The following is a 21,180-nucleotide window of genomic DNA, read 5'->3' on the forward strand; positions in this document are numbered from 1 at the left end:
CGACATGAGGACTTCCTGTCAGCTAATGGGCTAAGCACCTGTCAAAATGAATTGCCCACAATGCGGGAAGGGAAACATATCAGGAAAGACGACTTGCGAATTTTGTGGCGCAGAGCTTCCATTGGCTCTCCATCGACCTGAAACGGCTCTGGTCAGCATCCCTTTGAACCGTCGGCGCGTGCGCTAACTCCGCTACGTACAGTCCGTTGAATGACGCCAACCCACTCGGTGGCACTGACCCATAAATCGCTTCACCATGCGAACATTGAAGTGGATCAGTGGGGGTGGGGTCTTCCTTGATCGCGGGAGCAACTGGAAGTTGGGTATTTTGGTAGTTGAATAAACTCTGTTTGCTCATATTTCACGATGTATGACCCCAAGGTATCCCTTTTTTATTAGAAGAAATGATTGTCCAGTTCAGTACGATCACAACTACTAAGAAGCCTCCAGGGTCCGGAGAAATTGCGTTGCGCGTACATCCAATTTCGGGTAGTTCGACAATGAGTGAAAGTCGAGCCAGAACTCGCGTGCTTCCATGAAGCCAGACATGTACCCTTGTAGGAGTGTCTTCCATTGCTTGTCTTCTTCCCCGAGGCCAATACCAGCACAGGCAAACTCCCACCAAACTGGAAAATAGCCGCTCGCCTCCCAGTCGAGGATGCCGGTAAGGTTGCCGTTTTCGACCATGATGTTCACACTCGTCAAATCCCCATGTGTAAATGTATAAGGCGTTGATGATGGCATCCGCTCTTGGAGTCGTTGACGAGCTCTCTCGGGAACTCTTTCCAATGCCTTGTTCAACTCATCCCAGAGTTCGTCGTCTGAACAGAGCGGACCGTGTGGTACGCCATAACCGACCGGAAACAGGAATGCTGAATAGACCGGTTCTCCGCTCAGGCTCTGGATCAGAGGGGAGTGAAGCTGCCGGAGTTCGGTCAAGTAGTTGGCGGTTTGTTTTGCGACGCGGTGCCTCTCGACGTCGGTTAGGTTTGGCCATGCGACACTCAATGGCTCGCCCTGAACACGTTCGTTCACCATGAAGTATCGCCCATCCTCGCTCCACTCTTTCAGGATAGGCGGAAGCGGAATGGTAGTATTTGCTCTCAAGAACCGGATGTTTCTGGCCTCAAAGTTCGGAGGGCTGGTAGATCGCTCCTTGACAATCAACTTCGAGCCCACTGACCAGGCCCCCCGATCGCTGACGCCGTAAAAGAGTTTCACATGACTGTGGTACCGACATGCATCTTGACGTTCGACAGACCAGCTGCATGCGGTACAATGCGTTTTGGCCGCCATGGAAGGGAATTGGGGAAAAGGGAAGCCCAAGACAAGCGGGGCACTTATCAATGTGGGGACTGTTCGGGCTTTTAATCACCTTACTTTCCATTGCAGCCTGAGGCTTCAAGTCCCACCCCGCCAGGTGCCACTTGGAGACGACAACCCCGCCCGAACCTGCCCAAGAACCTCAGGAGCCCGATATTTCTCCAGCGCAAAACCTACAACTGAGCCCAATCACGACGAAACTGGTTTGCCAGGGCATTATTCCAATGGGCCAGCAAGCCATCAATTTGGCCATCTCAAAAGATGGCGCCTTCTCTTCTGATGATGCGGACATCGGCAGAATGGTGGAGACATTTGCTGACAAGAACTACCCATTCCAAACGGAAGAGGGGCTTACATTTCTCCAAACAGTCCTCAACGATAATGTATAGCCCACCCTACCGCATTTCCGCTGTAAGAGTAACTGACACATCACAGCGTGTTCGAGAAGTAGTTCGATCTTCTTTGGAACGACCGGGTCTGGGCATGTTCAAAGTCTTCGGACCGCATCCGAGAACAGCCCGCGCCCTTCTGAACCGAACGACAGACGAAATGCTCGCCCTCAACGTCCTCCTCTGTCGAAGTCGATCACGGGTCATTCTACATGAAGGTTCTCAAAAATACGAGTTGGATGCAAAGCCTGGAGGAACCGGCCTGTTGGAGCTTCCACGAGAGGCTATGGACGCACCAGGCATCCAAGCCGAGGAAGTCCTGATGAATGAAGGCGGCTTGTAAGCTTTATTTGCATTATTGCCGAACTACGTACGCTAATCCCTTTGTCAGGATTATTACGGACGGTCGCCTCTTTACCACGGTTCTGGAAGGGGTTGGGATTGCCGTTGGATTTGCGGCAGAGAAGGAGCTTGAGGAATGGGGCAAGATGCCGTGGCCGGAGTCACTTGAAAAGATAGTTGCTGAAATGGAGACTGATGTAATCAAAATGAACTTCAAATTTGTGGAGGACAGAAGGTCAAGATGAGTAACTAAGGTATTGCCACAGACCTGACACTTCCGGGCTCATACATCGTGTCTAGAACATCCGTACCATGGCCCGTCCCACCTTGAGAATACATAATAGACGAGGCCGCATCAGGAGCAGTCATGTATTCAGGCGCAATGGAATATGCCAAGCTCCAGTCCATGGGATTCAATGCTAGTGCCGGCCCTCTGGCATAACGATTCGAGGTCGGGCTGTTGTCCACTGTGCCGGCCAAAAAGTCGAAGGCATTAGCGTCGCTGGTGGTGGCCGTTGACGCGTCAAGACTGAACGGCTCTGCGCATAGTCAGGAGGAAACTTCGCGGGGCTCGTGAAAGTAGGTTACAAACCTGTTGCCACACTTATTAGATCCTCTCGCCTGTGCCCCAAGCTTGTTAGCTGAAGTTCCTGTGTGTTCATACTGCTCGCAATGCCTTTCTTAGACATGATTCGTGCAAGTTCATCCCTAGCGAACCTGTGTTGTCGCTTGCGTTGTGCTTTGGCATCTTTCCAAGCATCATCAGTGCCATGGGACCGGAAGCATTGCTTCATATGTGTCTCGTATTTCCGTGCCGACGCGAAGTTCCTCTTGCAGCACGGGCAAGCTGCCTCACAAGGAATATCTGGGGGGCACAATCGTCAACACTTTTCGTTCCGGGGGGGGGTTGTTGTTGGGATTTCGGGGGGACTACGAGACGGGTAATGCCTCTGAAGAGACCTCAGTTCGGTGTAGGATGGTTTGTTTGCACAGCTAGGGTGCGGGCAGAGCAGGTCTTGGTCCCCGCCACCGCTAGCACTATACACCTCATTGCCGGCCGAACCTGCGTGTACCAAAGCTTGTTGCAATTCAATCAGCAGATCCTGCATACGGGCTTGGATTGATTGAACGCGGGACTAGAGTCAGCCGTTCAGCATGGCACATATCATGGGATGGTATGACGAACTTGAGATGACTCAATATGTGCAGATAGCAAGACTTCATCTTGGAATTGTTGATAGCAAGTTTGGCATTGCCATGGCCGTTCCGGTGTTCCAGGCATGGGTGTTGTACAAGTGTTGAGGAGCACGAGAATGAGAGTTCAAGACAGACATGTGGCGATTTGGGGTCAAGTGGGGGATCCTGCGGAGAGAAGGCGCAATTTCGCTGGGTCTTCATCGATACATATATACTTGGTCGGCAAATGTCGGCTAGCAGCGCTAGCTGATCTGCACTGGCACAGGGATATAAGAGACAAGTCCATGGCCCGGGATTTTTAGTCCACCCCCTCCCCCAAGTGTTTTTTCTCTTCGCCCTTCTGAGACACCCACCACGAAAGTCTTCTGAATCGTTGCGCATTACCCTTCTCCTATACCATTGGTGCTGTTACGAAATGGCGCCGTGTCCTGTGTGTGGTGATACAGGAAAGTCAGGCGGCTTTGACTGTGGCCTGTGCGACGGCGGGAAAAACAAGCCATGACCAAGCTTCACAACATACGAGCTGCGGTTGGTACGAATTGAGCATTGCCCGACAACTCTCCCCCACGATCATTTATTCAAGACCCACCAGGGCACCCGTGCCATGGATGAGGCCAAGGTGGACCTGAAGTCGCGACAACTACCTCAACCAGCATCGATGAGGCTGAGCGCAACCGATGGTCTTACGGCGGGAGCAGGCATCTGTACGGCGGAGCCTCTAAAGAAGCAACAAGAACAGAATGGGAGACAGGCAGGGGCGGTACAAACTTGCGCTGAGGCTGATAGGCATCATGGTTGCGCATCCGAAGCTCGGATACCAGTCACAGTCTGCATGGTGTCGCGCCTTCAGGAACATCGGAGAGAACATTGCAGGAGGCGATGGGGCACGTGAGCTCTGGTCGCCTTGGTCGCTGGGCGTCAATTTGTTTGATTAGGCTGCTCAGAGACGCTCGTGTCAACGGGGTGCGAAATGTTGAAACCTCAGCCACAGCGGGGGATTCGCTGTGGCTCATTGATAACAAGGCGCCTCGCTGAGTAACGATTGTAGGTTATAATGCGTATCTTGAGCCAATCATATTGTGGCTGAGTTCACTTCAAGGCTAAGCCTGTCTTGGCTTGCTTGGTCGATTGCATCACCAGCTTCAATCTAGTGTGCACGAACGTCGGGCTGTGGTCAATACTACGCGCTCCTGAAGAGCTAGGAAGGAGCCGCAAGATTCGATGATTGTTCACAAGGCTGCATTGTTGTTGCTGAAGCGGGCGAGCGAGTCAAGGATATATGCCAGTCGGTTCTTTTAATCAGATGGTGCGATACACAACGGAAGCAACAGCCAGGATCTGTTGGCAAAGCTTTGCATGCTTCGACATCCTGATCTGTCCCAGCATTCGCTCGTAGGGCATCAAGGTCTCGTGCGGCGGTGGACGAGTTGTAATATCTTTCCAATTAGTCTTCACTCCAAGTCCTGCCGCTGTTCCCGGAACCTTTGTCGTATCTGAGAGTAGAGCCTTTCGTCCTCCTGTTCCCACGGCTTGTCTCTAGGGAAGATAGTCGTTCGCAACCCGTTTAACAATGGGACGAATGGCTCGTAGTACGGCGTGACATTATCAGTGATTGTCTTCAAGAAGATTGCCTCCTTTGCCACAACGCCCAGCTTCATTCCGGCCAGCTCTTCTGGGTCGACGAAGTTCCACTTGTCAAATCTCGGGACGACTCTGCTCTCATCCGGTCCGTTATAATGAATGCATATCCAGAACAAGACCCAGAAGAATGACTCGAGATCGTGCATGAACGAATGTTGCTCGCCTAGAAGCGCGCCGATCGCCATGAACGCTCTTGTGCCCGTTTTCCCTCTTGCTCCCGACGCACCGTCTCGATGCTCTTTGATGGCCAGATCTAGGTCGATCAAAAAAGATGGCCAAGAGGAGTTGGTGTTGTCCTCATTAACCATGAGATTGCTGATCGAGATGTCTCTGTGGAGCAAGCCTGCCTTGTGCAAAGACTCATGCCCCTCAATGCAGCCTTCCAGCGCGGCAAGCAGAACCGATCGGGAGCTCGCCTTGTAGATAGCGGTTCCGTAGTCGCGTAGGATGACGCGCCTGTGTACGCGATTGGGAATGGCATCGTTGCCTGCCTTTGTTGGTGATGCCGAACAAGAGCGTTTACCAGGCGGCACGGGGGCGCCGGTCTGGCTCGATGACCGCTTCACGCCCACGGTGCTGCTCCGACCTGTTCGTGGAGGTCCTGTCGTACTTGTGCTCCAGGAAATGACCGAACGTTCCGGCCGATAGTTCCTCGCCTCTGTAACGTTCAGTCCCCTTCGAACATTACCTCGGATGTCGTCGACTTCACCCCGAACAACCACATTCTCATGGTGGTAGTGCCGAGCGACGTTCACTACACCCTTGCTAGCTGCCTCTTTGAGCAACTCGCCTTCTTCGTCACGCTCCGGGTATTGCCATGAGTCCTTGACCACGAATTTAGTTTGTGGGTCTTCTTCGCGATGAGCTTTCCAGCATGTCGTTGCCCGGCCGGCGATGCAGGGCGCGCGTTTCATCAGTTTGTCAATGACAAGTCGCTCTGCCTTGTCGTTTCGTGTGATCTTGATGACCCGTTTACCGCCTTCTGCAGTGATCGAAGGGTCGAAACCAAGCTCTTCCTCGTCCATCCAGAGGAACCCAAGGACCGTTGATACGAATTGCAGTCCGTCGTGGTTAATGTCGAACTGTTCGGATGCAATTCCCCCCAGCCGGTCAAATATCCATATCCTCATGAGCGACCCGCAAATGGTAAAGCCCAAGACGAAGCGACGCGTATCTTGAGCAGTGAGAACTTCCCTCGCGTACCTCCCCAAATCGAGCCATGCTTTGGAGGCGATGTCGGCGGATGGATTGCTCTTCAACTCTCCGGGGACAAGTATCTGTGACCAGCGACATCGAGAGTCGCTTCTTGCCTGAGGATCGTTCACGAACCCGATGTCCAGCTTGCGTTCTGCGGTAGAACCTTGGATCGGCTTGTTGGGTTGTGCCAGCGGTCTTCGATGGGCCAGAGTGGGCCTGAATGACTCTGCGAATGCCGCTAGCTTTTCGCTGATGTCTGCGAACCAGCTAAGCACGCCGTCTTGGTTTGCATCGTTCGGCCATCCGGTCCACCCTTCACAAAAGAGAGGGTTACTGCCTTCCTCACACTTCTGGAAGATTGCCCGCGACGCTGTATCAAGATCGACCACACCACCGAAGTATGCCTTGTGGAAACCAGGGAGCCCAACATACATAGTACCAAGCTCTTCCCTGAGCACAAGGTCTACGTACTTGCGATGCTCGGACGAGTTCGCGAAGCCGCTTGTGTTGCGGAGCCATGGGGTTTGTTGGAGCGAAGATGCTATCGATCGGGGCGGGGGAGTGGCTTCGATAACGGTGTTGTAGACGTGATCCCAGATGAGCGCATCGTCGAGGGTCTCGGCTAGGGATGCGCTGAAGAGGGGATTGATTCGGTCGAAATCGAAGTCGTCGGAGTTGACGGCAGAGCTGAGTTTTGACAAGTCGCTAAAGAGATTCTTCCCTCTCCCACCGGAGCGAAGCAGACGAGATGCCTGGCATCCTTGAAGCGCCAGGAGGAGATCGAGAGCCAAGTTTTGGAGTTCTGCAAGGTCAGCAGTGCAGAAGCAGGAGGGTGGATTAAGTTACCGTCGCCCTTCAGCTTGTCGAGCGAGTCCGGAGAAGGGGGAATGCCCTGGCTTGTACAGACGGACTTGAATGAAGCGCGAAACGCATCAAGCCCGGTCCTAATGGGGTTCTCCTCGATGATCTTTGGCCGAGGTTGATCTACCATGGCGGGGGCGTCAGGTGTGAAGGAAGGTTTAGAAGGGGCGACTCGGCACGTGTTGCATCACACGTATTGGAGAACTGTTAGCGCCCGTCTCAAGATCCTGGCTCTCAGATGAGGCACGTGACTTCGCGTACGCCTGTGCGGAATGACTCTGTCACGACTACGGTTATCTAGTCACAGCTTCGGATTAGTAAGACGAGCCCGAAATTGGGCCATTGATAGGGGCGCTACACCTTTAGCGCTACATTATCAGCCGCCGCTCATTGGCCCAACAAGCTGCAGGCCGGCCAATTATAAAAGATGATTTGCGTAGTCACGACCCAACAGCGGCGCCTTATTGGCCCCCACACTGGCCTCCCGGCCGGGTAAATCGTGCAAGCATTGCACACAACCAGCGACGGCCGATGTCTTGCCATTGCGTGTTTCGACACCCATCTCTTCTTCGAACTAGGGTGTCGACCGGGCGTGAACCAAGCGCCGAGTGCGCAGACCGCCGTCTCCGTCCAAGTACACCCCAGCCCCGAACAAGATCTGGTCCACCGCCAGCATGCTGGGGTGGAGCGGTCACAGCGCCCAGGACCCCGCCAACATTGTCGCGTCGAGACGCGTTGCAGCCTCGCCATGCTCGTGCGGTATTCCACCATCTCCGAGGGCACAGGCGATCACCATGCGCACGAGTCCAGGACGGCACCGAAGCGAGTGGCGTGTGCATGCGCTGCCTATCTACTACCGTTTCCGAGGCCTCATCTTTCACCGTTTTTCGCGGCGCCGATGTCGCTTGGGGAGGGCGTGACACCAAAGCCCCCCCTATGGTCAGATTCCTCAAATTTACCTCGACATGCTCGGCTACTCCAATACCTCGCGAAACCCGGGTTCGGGTTCATTCAAGGCCCCAGGTTAGACAAGCAACTGGAGTATCCCAGATTACGGTCCGATCGAAAAACTCGGACGGCCGTTTCCGTCGAGCAACCTCGGCCAAGGCCTAATCGAGGCCTCCGGGGAAACCTCAGCTTCGAGCACCCCGTACCAGGGTCTCGTCGATCTTCTCGGATAAACCTTACTTTCGAGCACCCTTTACTAGGTTCTTGTCGAGATCATCGAATAAGCCTTACCCTCTGGTCAGGCATACATCGCGTCCATAGGCATGGACAATAGGGACAGGAACTTGGGTTTCCAACTTGAGATATCTGTTCTTGGATGAGTACTAATTGGAGGTTGGAAGTAAGCCCGACTGACCGCATTGTTGCTACTTCACTCTCAAGTTTGATCCATGCATCATCGAAAGCCGGCTCTATTGGAATTCGAACGATCCATTTCGCACGATCCTCGTAGAACTCGATGAATACGCAAACGTTGAAGCTGCCACTTGCTTTGCCGACTACCCGGCAAGATTTACCGTTGTTATAGCGGGATGCCAGCGCGCAGAGGGCATTGTCATCGAGAGATTTGATGAAACTTTTCCTTGATTGTTTGTACTGGTCGTCAGTCAGGAGAGGGAATTCGCGAAGGATGAGGCTGGCTTCGGCTTCAACGTCGGGTGCGTTGTCTACAGGAAGATCATTAATCCTGCCGACAAAAATCAAACGGAAGACGCGTAAAAACGTATTGGAGAAAGAAACGAAGAGGGATGCAGAACACGAGCGCATCAGCCTGATGATATCGGCGAGCATCTTGGGAGCTTGACCCTCTTGATGAGTTCACCTGTTGATGGAAAAATGTGGGGGAGGGGGGTGGTGCAGCGAACATCTGTCAGTTCATTTATTGTTGTCAACCACGACGATGGAGGTTTTGCTTACATCAGCGGTCTCGTCCCGCTTTAGATGAATCTGATCCTGGATGAGCTATGTGGAACGTGCACTTACTGGGGTTTACCACCTGAACATTCAAGGTGAGAGAATTACCTAAGCAATCATCTGCCTATAGTCATCATCCCCTGATTGCATCCATCAGGCATCTGTGTTATGCATCTAAACATATCTAAGGATACTATTTCGATGGACACGACAGCCGATCGATCGAGGGTGAGCTGGTTGGACCGCGATAAGTCCCACTTCATGTGGGTCTCACTGCAGCCAGGGCATGAGATGATGCATATGGTGCTGGATGAAGAAGGGAGGAATGGTGTCGCACAATGACAACTCCGACCATGCAAGCCGAGGAGTCAAACCATCGGGATTCGAACAACTGAAGACACAATCGGCGATTTTTCAAGCACGACAAAGACGACCAGTGCGCGCAATTCTCTAGTGGCTATAGAGGGAAGTTTGTCAGGGCTAAAAACAGGGAGCATTAAGACAACAACCGAGAACTCGATAAAGGCGCTCTCGCGACCAGGATTGCACTACGGACGGTCATGGAATCCGAGCAACCCCCCGCCCGCGTCAGCAAAGTCTAGTTGTCCTTTCGAGCTTGGAAACGACGCTGCAAGCATTGGACGGAGTCAAACTGGAGATGCGGAGGAGCCACCTGCACCACCGTTGCTTCCTCGACAGACCTTCACGCGCCAGTCTGCTGGAAGCCCGCAACGCTTCTTATCGCCTTTTTCATCGCCGTCTTCATGCATCAGATAATGTCAGTCAAATCGTATGCGTAGTTACTATAATGCTTATAATGCTCTCACAGGGGGTGCTGTAGAAGCATGTGGCAGTCTTTGATCGATGAATTGAGATATCCTTAATTGATGAGTGAAGACAGATGACGCCAGTGTCGCTACTGCCGATGTCGCAACCCCCGCAGATGCAGCATGTAGTGAGTGCACTTCTGCCTCAAGCATCACGCGTAACCCGATGCCCACTCCAGAAAATCGGTCAAGTCGTGCCCAATATTGTACCCCATGGGGATGATTTCCTCGATACCAGCTTCACCTATGAAGGAGAGATCCATCATAGGGCTCTGTGGTGGGCTCCACATCCCATCTCTCCCATCTCCGCTCAATCCTGCAGTCCGCTGTGGGCATCTTGCTGAGATCGCCATGTGTGAACAGTCGTTTTGGTTCCGCGACGGTGTCGAAGACCACTGATTTGCTGCTCCGTCTCCATGATCATGTGTGCAGGCACCCATAAGCAGACCTCGGAAGTCTGTGTCTGAGTCTGCGGTGATTGCAGAGTTGGAGCTGGCAGCATCAGACCTTTGGTGCGAGTGCGTCGTACCCAGCCGCCCGGGCGGGACGGAACGTCTGGCTCGCACGAGCCTGCCCTCTGACTTGAAGCCGAAATCGTCGAACCAGGTCGTGATGTCTTCGAGCTCATCATCATCAGAGCCGTGCATGGGGTCCAGGCTGTCTGAGTAGAAGTCGCCCGCCCCGCCAAGGATAGCAACCTGAAAGGCCGTCCAGTCCAAGGTCTTATCGGGCATGACATCTGCATAGAGAACGAAACCAGGCTTGGGGATGCGAATGCGGCCGTGGCAGAACGTCGGCATATTCAGGCTGTAGGGCGTCGATCGAAGATGGAGAGCGTCGCCATCGTCGGAGGGTGCAAACCTGTGGGTAGGCCAAGTCGGCTCCGTAACTAGAGGGCGTGAAGGTGGGGATGGTGCTGATGGTGATGGCGTTGCTGGTGATGGTGTTGCTGGTGATGGTGTTGCTGGTGATGGTGTTGCTGGTGATGGTGTTGCTGGTGATGATGTTGCTGGTAATGGTGTTGCTGGTGATGGTGTTGACGGTGATGAACGATATGCTGCTTGTTCCTTTGAAACAGCTCCCTGCCGCACGGACTGGTCCTGGATGAGGATAGGTGTTGGCGACGGCAATTGGTCTCTCTTCCGTACTGACTCCACATGACCTCCACTGTTGGCACTCGCAGCCGTCTTCGACAACTCGTCCGTCTTCGACAACTCGTCTCGTGAGGACACCCCACGACACCAATAACCGTCGGCTCGCTCGATGGGACGACGAGCTGGTATGATCTCATCAGCCTCAATCTTTCGCAGCAGGTGCCATCGAACAATGTTCGCCACGTCATGGAGCGTTCGGTTTGAGACAAGATTTCGTTTTCCTGCTCTCTTTTCAATTGAAGTAGTGGACCAGCCAGCAAAGCCGGAAATGCCTGATGCTGGCAGCGCTCGAGATGAGGCCATGGGTCAGAAGGGCAGCTTGATAGGGATTGATAGATACCGAAGCAGGGCCGATAGGCTGTAGGCAAAGAATAATGTAGAGACAGTTCGGTGCTTCAGAGTGGCAATCAGCGGCCAGCCTAGCAGCAAACCTGTTGGTGGCTGCATGGTTTTATTGCCATTGCATGAGCAGCAGCAAGAAGCCTACGATGGGCGCACCCAAACCTTCATGGACTGAAGTCGTGGTCATGTCATGGTGCACAGTTATTTTTATCATTTCCCAATGAGGCAAATGGGCAGTGCAGAGTGGGTCAAATCACTGCACCACCAACTGTTGGAGCTGGGGCATGCTGCAGGCTGCACAACAGCAACATTTCCATTTATGGCCCGAATCTTGGACCTAGAGGAGTACCCAAAATGGGGTGTCGATGTTTACTCTTGTCCGCCCAAATAGGTTCAGGACCTGACGCTGTGCCAGCATGCTGTAGGTATGTACATACTGTACACCCGCACCGATAAGAAATCTTGCTTCTTGGCCTTTCGTCATTGTGGCCCAGTGAGGTCAATGTGGCCTTTCTTTGGGATCCGTCTTTGCGCCCCCAGATTTGTGGATCAGTTGGTCACGACGTATCTCATACTCCTCCCAGCGTTGATGTGGGTTCATGTCTTGCAGTCGGCTGAACCCTTCCCATGTCAAGCATGGGTCGTTCTGGCGAGCTATGAGGAATTGCTGCCTCTTGACCCAGTGTCTAGAAAGGGAAGCGATCAGAATGCCTATGAAGAAAGCCCCGGCTATGGCGGGGGTGAGGACGGCAGGCAGGCGTTGTGGTCGCTGAGATACCTCGCCGACCTGGCCACAGGCTGCGGAAAGGGTAGGCGCCATTCCGATAGGACTTTGGCGTACATGTACTGTACGTATGATTCTATGGCTAAGCTGTCGAGCAGCACGTACAGTTCATGTACAGGGTACGGTTCATGTACAATACTGTACAAGATGCACAGAACACTGCAGTCTTGATTTCATTCGGTCGGCCGAGGCGATGGTGCAGACACCTTTCTGTATATGTGTATGGAAAATGGCCGCCAACGTGGTCTCGGCTGAGACCGCTGCTTATTGTCACTGGCCATGGCAAACACGAGGCCATCACTAGGGCCCAACATCTGTCCTCTTCCCTTCCCATATACATACGCAGAGCGCCCACCCAAAACAGCACTCGCTCGAACATTCGAGGTAGCCTTCATCATTTCCAGCGTTAAGCAATAATCCCGCGCCCAGCAATAATCCCGTGCCCAGCAAAAATGCGGTCGATCATAGTCAGTGTGGTCGCTCTCACCACAGGGCTGTCATGGACGCAGGCACAACGCGACTGTAACAGCATCATCTCCTCCAAAGCAATTGATCCCGATCGGAGCAGTCGAACGCCTCCTCTTCTTCCCACGTCTGTACTGAGGTGTGACTGTCCTGATGAGCAGGTGGAAGGCTCGCTCGCTCCATCAGCGGCCACCACTGTGCTCTCCGAACGCAGCACTTTCCCTGAGACCACAACATCCTCTTCGGTGATGCCTCTGTTGTCTTCTTCACTCATAGCTCACACGACCGTGGTCTCACCACGACCTCCCACCCGTTCCGCCCCACCCGATGGGTCTGTGCGTGTTGAATTCACGCTTGACGACACGCGACATCAACAAGATGTCGAAGTCAAGGCTTCCAGTGCCAAGCCGAAAAAGGTCAACTTCATGGCATCCAATGGCCGAGTCGTCAACAACAATGGTCTGGGCCGCGTCCAGTGCAATGTGGAGATCAACTATGGCAACTACACGTATGAAGCAGTACCCGCCTTCACCGTACGTTTCCCTGTATCCTTCGATAGGCCCCAGCATGTCACAGGCGTCAAGTGCTACAAGGTGTGATGTGGAGTGTCGGTGGGAGAGAGGAGGGGGCGGAATCAGTCTATTGTTGCTATCATTCTGCGGTTGCTTCACCTTCCATGGGACCTTCTTTGACGAGGACGATCATCAGAGCTTTGAGAGGGTGGAAGAAGAGATCTTGTGAATTATCTGCCTTGAGGTCTTGAAATGCAACTCGATGTTCTTTAATGTCTCCTTGTACTGTAGTGATGTCTCTTGGATGATGCTTCTTGGGTGATATCTCTCCGGTGATGCTTCTTGGGTGATATCTCTCCGGTGATGTCTCTTGCGGTGATGCCTTTTGCGTTGATGTCTCATCCTAGGAACGCCATGGTTGTGACAGCCCCAAGTCCCTGATTCTGGCTTCATCCCATCTCCAGTTACAACCCGGAACACGACCAACCCACGCCCGGGCCCGTAAGAGTCAAGAGATAGATATTATTCGCGTAATTGCCTGGATCAAACAGTGCATCCTAGTGACCAAAAGCTGTGATGAACACTACTTCTTGGTTTCGGAGTACACGTGCAGGTCTGGGTCAACGTACTTTACGCACCATTTGTGTCTTTTCAGCAAAGCCGCATCTCGGCTACGAAGCTGCTCCGCCATCACCAGACAGTCCTTCACGGTCAGCCTCTCCCGTTCGCCATCGTCCCAGACATCCAGAAGCACATATACCAGCTCAAGGTTGTCAAAGAACCTTAGGATGTCGTCGGCTATGTTATCTTCCTCCCAAAACCCGTTCTGGTCAACAACGATTGTCCGTATATTCTTGAGCTGTGACCCGTACAGCTTCTGCAAGTCTGACAAGTATGATTCATCGACGTCGACTGTGAGGCAGAGCAGGTCGCTATGAGGGTTGAAGTAGAATGTGGCAGAAGGGATCATTGGGTGTTGAAGACGAACATGGCGGCGCAGAGTGTGTATTCTTGATTCTTGGTTGATGCGAAGAGCGATAGGATCGAGACACGCCTCCAGTGGATCTTCGTCCACAATCCGGGTCCCAAAGTCTTCCGAAAGCCATCGTGGTAGGCGACAGGTAGGGCGTAGGCACAAAGTATCATAAAACACACCGTCTCTGCCCAAGCCACTCTCGTCGGGAACGTGCTCTGGATGCATTGAAAGATCGCCCACCTCGACGCACTGAGGACCTGGCCAGGTGTATTCCCAGACCTTCAGTCGAAGTTCTGGGGGTAGACGCTGGAATGGTTGGAAGGCGGCCATGCCGGGGGTGTTCTCGGGAAGGATATCGTTTACTTGGGACGCGGAGGGTACAAATCGAGCGTTCTAGGATCAAGCAAGCAAAACATAAAGAGTGAAGTGAAGAACGTGGAAAAGAGATTCGCTGCGTTGAGATTAATGGTCAGACATATCCGCGGCGATGCCCGGTCTGTCGTGATGCCTTCTAACCGCCAGCCAACAACTGGCTGGGTGATTCGGTCAACACGCCAATCAGAGAGCTCAACGCCAAACTCCACCAACCGACGACGCAGACTGATTGGCTTAATGAAGGGATAGTGGCCTTCGGAAGCAGGGCACAGCGCCAACAAGCAGTCACAATTCCGCATAACAATAGAGAGCAGCGGGCTGCCGCACTTTGCTATGCAGTCTTCTTCATTTGCCCTCTTTGCCTGCTCGACTCTAAATCATCAAGATACACAAGACACGCAGAGATGCCCGCCCCCGCCAGCTCCGCCACGCTTTATTCTCACATTGACAGAGCCTACCGCGATTTTGTTAATGTCGCAGCTTTGGTAGCCAGGCAAAGCGCCGCAGAAGATGCTACTGCCGCCACGACGATACGCGTTCTCCAACAGATGATCGAGCAAAAGCAGAAGGAGCGGGAGAGGTTGAAAAGAGACGCCCAGCGAATTCAAAATGAGCAAGAAGCTGGCAGGCAAGAGATTACGAACCTGGATGCGGGGGTTGAGAACGAACGTTCGCTTGGGAGTCGAGGCTAGGACGAAGATAGAGATAAATCATACGGTAAAATCTCATGATCGCTACAGTACAGTCTTGACGCTCGGCACTCGGCCAAACTTGGCTGCCACTCGGCACCTGCCGTCGACACAAGCAGCTGCACGGCCTCCGAGACTACAAACCCCACCCCTGGAGCGGTCTTAGCCCGCCAGGCAGCACATCGAGAGCGCCTGACACAGCTTCATGAACAAGGGGATTTTCTGCGGCCTTACAGTCTTCAAGAGTGCTTGGAGTAACGCCGGGGCAGGTGTGAATGCCGTTGAACCCCGCGTCGCAGCCATCGATCACGCCCTGCAACACATTCTCATCCCACGCCGCCAGAAAGTCTGCGTGTGAGCTGTACCCCGTCACGTCACCATTGGACAGGACAAATGGCTGGGACCCCTGACTGGGGCACCATCGGTCCTTGAATACAGGCGTGTTCCAGTAGACCTCGATGAGCATGTGGGGGAGGTGGATCCACCCTTCGGGACACCTGTATTTCGTGCCTTGGATGCTGGGGAACGCCATGTTCGATCGGTACTCGTCCAGTCCTTTGCTCGGGTCGTAACAGTACGGCATGTGAATGTCCGCTCGCAAGGGGGATGCAAAGCCGTCACAGTCCACGTCCGGGAAGCCGGTGCCGGCCTCGGCATTCATCGGGTCGACTTCTCCAGCTGCAGTGCCGTCTGAGTCGGGAGGCCACGACGGGGGCTCGAAAGTGCTCTGCCAGCGGGGGCAGGTCCACTGCACCGGCTGGATCTCCCCATCGTCAGGGTTTAAGTTGAGCTTCCCATGCGTGCCTGGTGACGTCCGGGTCGCCGCGTTGCCGCTCACTATTTGCAGGCCCTGCGGGAAAGCAGTGATTCTATCGTCTGTCGGTTCGAAACTGCCACGCCATGCGTCAATCCAGGCCTCAGGCGGCGGGGTGATAACCAAGCGGAAACAAGCATGGCAACTTACAAATAATACACATTGACGTACGCAATGTCGACTGGTTCAAATGTGCCGGTCACAGGATCATGGAAGTAGAGCCAAGGAAACCAGTAGGCGCTTTTGTCGTCAGCGGCTTTTGCGTTTGTGCACATCGACAGAGCCATGCTATCGCCAGTGGCATCGGGCGCAAAATTACGGCCGCCCATGACGCCGTGTACGTGTTCAGACACGCGCCCAGGGGAGACAATAGGGTCAATGCGCCCGCGGACAATCTCTTTGCCATTAAACTGCAGGAGTGCGAAGGTTCTCGTCTCGTGTACGGCAAGAACACGGCGCAAGAGGCCCGCTGTAAGGATGATGGCTCGGAACCTCATGGCGCGAAGACACTATCAATGTAACGGTGAATACGTGCCGTGGTGCCGACGTGCTTCAATCGCTTAATTGCTTCAATCGCTTCAATCGCTGTCGAGTACACCAGGCCTTCGACTGACGCATGCTCTTATCTACCGTGAGCGACCCCAAACTGGGCATAAAGGCCAGTGTTACTCCACCTTTTAGGGACACGTTAGGGACCCTGTGATGCCTGCCTCGCAAGTCCCCAGACTGGGCCCTGGCCAGAGTGCGACAGCGCTGCACCTGGCTTGTGTGGACCTAATAGTACATTAGGGCGGCCATGGCACGTTACCGGGTCCACGTCAGGCAAGGCCTCTCATAATGAATCGGAACCAAGCTCAGGTGCGACCGTCATAAAGCAGTGTGGATGGCTCTGACATGTGTAGATCACCCAGGAGAATGCCATGGTCGGAAGAGACGTCCATCCATTACAGTCCAACCAGCCAGACGAAGTCAATTATGACGAAACGAGAAAGAAACTGTGTGAAATATCCTACATGATCCTCGACGTGTATAATGCAGTGGGCGAGTACGCGCGACCGCCTTGCAAGTGCGAGGACTATCAGCAGGAACTGCAGCTCCTACGGCAGAAGCTTCATGGAACTTTGGAGGCCAATAGAATTCTTAGTACGGACAACGAGAAACTACGTTTGAGGGTGGAGCATCATCGACGACCTCCAAGGCGCGCCCACGGCGCCGGGGGACGAGGAAATGATGACCTTTACGCGAGGATGAAAGAGATCGAAGCAAGTTTTCAACAGATCATTCAAGATCGGACGAGACCGCTTCCGTCACCACCACCGCCACCACCGCCTCCGCCGCCCCCGCCGCCACCTCCGCCTAAAGTACACCACGTTGCGAAACACGTGAAGAGCAACTTGCAAGAGAAGCTGGAAGGCAAGCCAAGTTTTCGGGATCGGGTTAGAGCAGTTCTTTTCGAGCCCGGAGACTCATGACCAGCGCGGAATATAGTCCATAGATTCCAAATACATTGCAGTCCACCTATCTTCCATACTCTGCAAACTGTGAGCCGAGAGCTTTGACATGAGAAACTAGATGCAGACGGAAAAGCTGTCTCCAACATAGGACCTTCAACTCGTACCACATATCACACAGCACGCCGCACCGCATCTCACACTGCCGCGCGCCGCTTCCTCGGGCTGGTGTCGGCACAAGCGCTCTTCCGTTTGCGGCAGGCCCTCCTCCCAAATACGGCATCCAGACCCTGCAGAGTCACCAGCTGATCGATGGCGAATGGTGATCGACTGATGTGGCAGGGTTCTGCTGATCCTTCTCGCAGGGCTATTTCAAGCCTGCCATGGCTGTCGACTTTGATTAACTTTCGAAAATTCCCTCCTCTATCAAAGCATGTCAAGTCATTGACGCCGCACAACGGGCTTCCGTCCACCACGATCTGTACTGAGTTGGTAGACAGTTGGAGGAAAAGATCTTGAAATCCCAACTCGCTCTTCCGAATAGTGCAAAGCATTGTTCCAGTGCCTACAAGTCGCCCACCGCAACGTTCTGGCAGGGCATCAAGCTCAAAGTAGAACAGGGACGCCAGCATACAACGACGCAAGTAGGCTATTGGCTCCGTCAGCAATGGGTCGTTTCGTGCCCTTTCCCCCATCTCTGCCATGCATGGTGCATTGTCCAACATTGGCTCGTCTCCATCAAAGTAGACGTTCAACCGATGGTGGCGTGATTTCTTCCCTAGCATTTGTTTTACTTTCTTGTCCCCCATCTTCTCCCAAAACAGTCTGCCGAGTCGTGGGACGGCCCCGTTACCAAGCACCCCGCGCAAATCCTCCGTTGCCGCCGCGTTGCTCGGCTGGCTCTCGCCTGTGCCTATGGAGACGACAAAGTCAGGCTCTACCAGGAGAGGGAACAGAGCAGTCACCTCGCACAGGGCGGAGAGGGTTGGATCAACAAGGGGGCCTGCATCCTGAAAAGAGCCGACATCGTAGATATGCTTTGGGGGAAAGAAGCTATGGCAGTCAGATCGGTGGAAAAGCTCAGGAATCTACGTTGGCTTGCCGACATACCCAGGCGCAGCAGACGCGGCTCGTCCCCTGGTGATTGTGTTAGTTGCAGTACAATTTGATGCCCCGGGACGCACGACTTACACTTCCCACAAGGGCACGTTTCCGAGACCTTCCTTCGGTCGAACTACGTAATCTGGTATCTGTCAGCGGAGAGAATCCCGCGTCTTGGGGCGTTTACCTTGATTGCGAGGTCTCTTGCCCACGCCATTGTAGTTGGTGAAGATCCTCTCTAGCGGCTTCTTGTCAATCGTGGCAACGGGCAGGCCTACGTGTGTACCAGTGGCGCTCGAATGAGACACGTCCAACAAACCCCTGGTATGATATGTCACTCGAAGCGCCTCTTCTATGTTCGTGGGGGAATAGAGCCCATCCGCAAAAAGACATAGCAGAATGTTGATGAGCTGTGCAAGTTGAGGGAAGGGAAAAAAGTAGCGGAGGCCATGGTCAATCCATCGCCTCAGGAGCGAGGGCAGGAAAGGAATCCTGACGCCTCGGCGACGATGAAAGACCTGTTTTGCTAAGATGCCGAACCGCTGGATGGCTTGGTCTATCGATGACCCGTTGAGACATAGCTCGGCCGTGATGAGGCCGCCTAGACCGTGTTAGTCAGGTACCGACGCGTCTGACGGAAGCATTCACCAGAACTGATGCCGAAAAAGATTTTGATGAACCGAGTCAACGGGATTGGAAGCTTGATAGCCTCGTGGATGCGCTTCAAGATCTCTAGCGACACGATCCCTCGGACCCCGCCACCGTCGAGGCAAAACACTCCCACGCCGGCTGTTGGTGGATGCCTTCGGATGACAGCCTCCTCACTCAGCAGGGTGTCGCAGAGATGACATTGACCATACAGCGTGACCCATGGGTCCTCATCAGATGGCCTGCCGTAGTCCCATACGCAAGCCTCACAATGAACGTGTCCGCAGGAGAGGCCGTACTGAGGCACGTGTGACAGGCAGGAGAGGCAGAGGCGAGTGCTATGGATCCGGAGCCAGTGGGATTTGAATCTCCGGAGCAAGCGTAGGTGGATGTCCGAAGCGGAACCGGAATGTCGAGCGAGTTCGCTGAAGCATCCTACGAAGTGAGCTTTGACGAGTTGGATGAGCCCATCGCTCGGCATGCATGTGCTGCCATCCCTACCGAGAGGCATGGACTCGTTGGAAAACGCCCTGTTGAGCATGTCACTGTAGAGCCCCTCAAAGACGTCGACAGGATCAAAGACTACATCAGAATCAGCTGCAATACTTCGTGGCCTCATTCCCACGGAGCCACGTACGATGTGCGCCCGGCGGGTAGGCGTCTAGAAACAGGCTCGATCCGATGACGGGCATCGCAAAAGTAACGAGCTCCGTCTGCGGCGTGCCCCGGCCGACAAACTCTGTGACATGGCTTTCAAGGTTTTCTGGAACTGGGTTGCGGCGTCTCGACTCTTGGACAAGGTCGAAAGGTAAATCGGAAGCACTTGCAAAGTGGTCGCAAGCACCGTCCAGCAATGCAGCGACATGCGTGGCCGAGAACAAACATCGTGCATCCACTCTGCTCTGCCGCACGTCATCCGAGATTCTCATGATGCGCTCCTTCAACGCCCTGTAGCGGGCGGTAGCAGACACACTGGTGTGGGGCAGGACAGTAACGAAACTGATGTAGGCGGACAAGTTCGATGTCTCTCTTCTCGTCTCCTTCTCCAACATCGCCAACAGGTCTGTCTTTGCCTTGGCTTCACCTTGGACACCATGAAGGACGGTGGAGCTTACGACTACGATCTTTGGGTGCGCGTTTGCAGGGTTCTGGGCTTGGGGGCCATGGTCCAGCCATGTCGCCAGGTGGCGAGCAACGCCCTCCAGACCGCCGTCGAGGTCATCACAGAAAAAGCAGAAAACGTCGGCAAAGGGGGCCAGGAGACGACAGTACAGCTCACCAGTAACGCGACGCTCCATACCTGACTGGGCCGTCCAAATGATGGCCTGTCTTCTGGCGTCCTGTGGACAGGTTGTGGGCACTACCCTGGCATGACTATTGTATAGATGGCCTTCGGCTAGCAATACAGGCCTCTCATGAAAGCTGGTCTGTGGAGCTAGATGCAAGTGGATCTCATTCGATCCTGGCGACCCAGTCGCGGGCTGCGCGATCCTCACACCGAACATGGCATGGAGCGCAATCGACTTGGCTCTGCCGCCAACCAGCACAACCAGGCTCGGCCGTTGCGTGTCTGGTCGCGGCAGATGGCTTGTGACGAGACGAAGCCGATTCGAGACTATGAGATCGTAGTTGTTCTCACAGCCACTGAGCCCCAGCCACATTGTAGGACTGCGGGGCTTCATTCTGAGATGCTCCAGTGTTGCACCGTATGTAATGATGGAGTGCTTGTGGCCATGTAGCAATCCAACTGATGCAGGGCCAGAGATATATGTAGATTGTCGCCCTGGATATGGGTCGGCGTCCTGGGTCCCTGTTGAGACCTTCAATGGGGAAATGCCAGGGCCGGATTTGGGTCATTTCCCCACCACTACAAAAACGTTTGCCGTCCCGCGCCAGGTAGCATACCCCCCAGCACGGTCCGATGGCCGATCGTGTACCAGAGCACAACTCAAGCACAACACACGCAACTGAAGCATGAAGACTAACCGGGTTGTGGGGACGGAGTGCTCCCTGTGCTGCAAGCGTAGGTCGTTCAGAAAGAGAAATTTGGGCGCAGAGGACACCCTGGACCGATTCATATGCTCTCGACCATGTTGCGATGCTGTCAAGAGCCTCATCAGGGGAGCCCTGCATCCACTGCGACGCCTCCTGCCAATCCGCGACTCCATCAGC

The 21,180-nt window shown here is 54.0% G+C and overlaps 9 protein-coding genes across 9 annotated transcripts; 3 read left to right on the top strand and 6 right to left on the bottom strand.

The window, feature by feature from the left end:
* Window positions 1-376: 376 nt before the first annotated feature.
* Window positions 377-1,296, bottom strand: VDAG_04870 (uncharacterized protein; the record flags this gene model as incomplete). The annotated part of the gene is made up of 1 exon (XM_009654474.1): window positions 377-1,296. One exon carries the CDS (start codon window positions 1,294-1,296, stop codon window positions 436-438), a length of 861 nt encoding a protein of 286 aa, XP_009652769.1. The 3' UTR covers window positions 377-435.
* Window positions 1,297-1,496: 200 nt separating this feature from the next.
* On the top strand, window positions 1,497-2,320 carry VDAG_04871 (uncharacterized protein). The gene is made up of 3 exons (XM_009654475.1): window positions 1,497-1,706; window positions 1,759-2,051; window positions 2,104-2,320. Exons 1-3 carry the CDS (start codon window positions 1,548-1,550, stop codon window positions 2,297-2,299), a joined length of 648 nt encoding a protein of 215 aa, XP_009652770.1. The 5' UTR covers window positions 1,497-1,547; the 3' UTR covers window positions 2,300-2,320.
* VDAG_04872 (uncharacterized protein) lies at window positions 2,249-3,404 on the bottom strand. The gene is made up of 3 exons (XM_009654476.1): window positions 3,241-3,404; window positions 2,989-3,168; window positions 2,249-2,919 (listed from the first exon to the last, which is right to left on the bottom strand). Exons 2-3 carry the CDS (start codon window positions 3,161-3,163, stop codon window positions 2,639-2,641), a joined length of 456 nt encoding a protein of 151 aa, XP_009652771.1. The 5' UTR covers window positions 3,164-3,168; window positions 3,241-3,404; the 3' UTR covers window positions 2,249-2,638.
* Window positions 3,405-7,989: 4,585 nt separating this feature from the next.
* Window positions 7,990-8,786, bottom strand: VDAG_04873 (uncharacterized protein). Its single transcript, XM_009654477.1, has 2 exons — window positions 8,314-8,786; window positions 7,990-8,264 (listed from the first exon to the last, which is right to left on the bottom strand). The coding sequence occupies exons 1-2, from the start codon at window positions 8,745-8,747 to the stop codon at window positions 8,186-8,188; spliced, it is 513 nt and encodes a 170-aa protein (XP_009652772.1). The 5' UTR covers window positions 8,748-8,786; the 3' UTR covers window positions 7,990-8,185.
* A 3,643-nt stretch (window positions 8,787-12,429) lies between these two features.
* Window positions 12,430-13,041, top strand: VDAG_04874 (uncharacterized protein; the record flags this gene model as incomplete). The annotated part of the gene is made up of 2 exons (XM_009654478.1): window positions 12,430-12,444; window positions 12,507-13,041. Exon 2 carries the CDS (start codon window positions 12,691-12,693, stop codon window positions 13,039-13,041), a length of 351 nt encoding a protein of 116 aa, XP_009652773.1. The 5' UTR covers window positions 12,430-12,444; window positions 12,507-12,690.
* Window positions 13,042-13,061: 20 nt separating this feature from the next.
* VDAG_04875 (uncharacterized protein) lies at window positions 13,062-14,424 on the bottom strand. The gene has a single exon (XM_009654479.1). It carries the CDS (start codon window positions 14,258-14,260, stop codon window positions 13,538-13,540), a length of 723 nt encoding a protein of 240 aa, XP_009652774.1. The 5' UTR covers window positions 14,261-14,424; the 3' UTR covers window positions 13,062-13,537.
* Window positions 14,425-15,130: 706 nt separating this feature from the next.
* VDAG_04876 (uncharacterized protein) lies at window positions 15,131-16,305 on the bottom strand (the record flags this gene model as incomplete). The annotated part of the gene is made up of 2 exons (XM_009654480.1): window positions 15,131-15,884; window positions 15,959-16,305. The coding sequence occupies 2 exons, from the start codon at window positions 16,303-16,305 to the stop codon at window positions 15,131-15,133; spliced, it is 1,101 nt and encodes a 366-aa protein (XP_009652775.1).
* Window positions 16,306-16,645: 340 nt separating this feature from the next.
* Window positions 16,646-17,280, top strand: VDAG_04877 (uncharacterized protein; the record flags this gene model as incomplete). The annotated part of the gene is made up of 2 exons (XM_009654481.1): window positions 16,646-16,666; window positions 16,711-17,280. The coding sequence occupies 2 exons, from the start codon at window positions 16,646-16,648 to the stop codon at window positions 17,278-17,280; spliced, it is 591 nt and encodes a 196-aa protein (XP_009652776.1).
* A 176-nt stretch (window positions 17,281-17,456) lies between these two features.
* VDAG_04878 (phospholipase) lies at window positions 17,457-20,669 on the bottom strand (the record flags this gene model as incomplete). Its single annotated transcript, XM_009654482.1, has 6 exons — window positions 17,457-18,296; window positions 18,451-18,482; window positions 18,548-18,634; window positions 19,015-19,306; window positions 19,448-19,590; window positions 19,646-20,669. The coding sequence occupies 6 exons, from the start codon at window positions 20,667-20,669 to the stop codon at window positions 17,457-17,459; spliced, it is 2,418 nt and encodes an 805-aa protein (XP_009652777.1).
* Window positions 20,670-21,180: the final 511 nt, after the last annotated feature.

Source organism: Verticillium dahliae, genomic scaffold (genome assembly GCF_000150675.1).
Source record: "Verticillium dahliae VdLs.17 supercont1.8 genomic scaffold, whole genome shotgun sequence".
Classification (NCBI taxonomy): Eukaryota; Fungi; Ascomycota; class Sordariomycetes; order Glomerellales; family Plectosphaerellaceae; genus Verticillium; species Verticillium dahliae.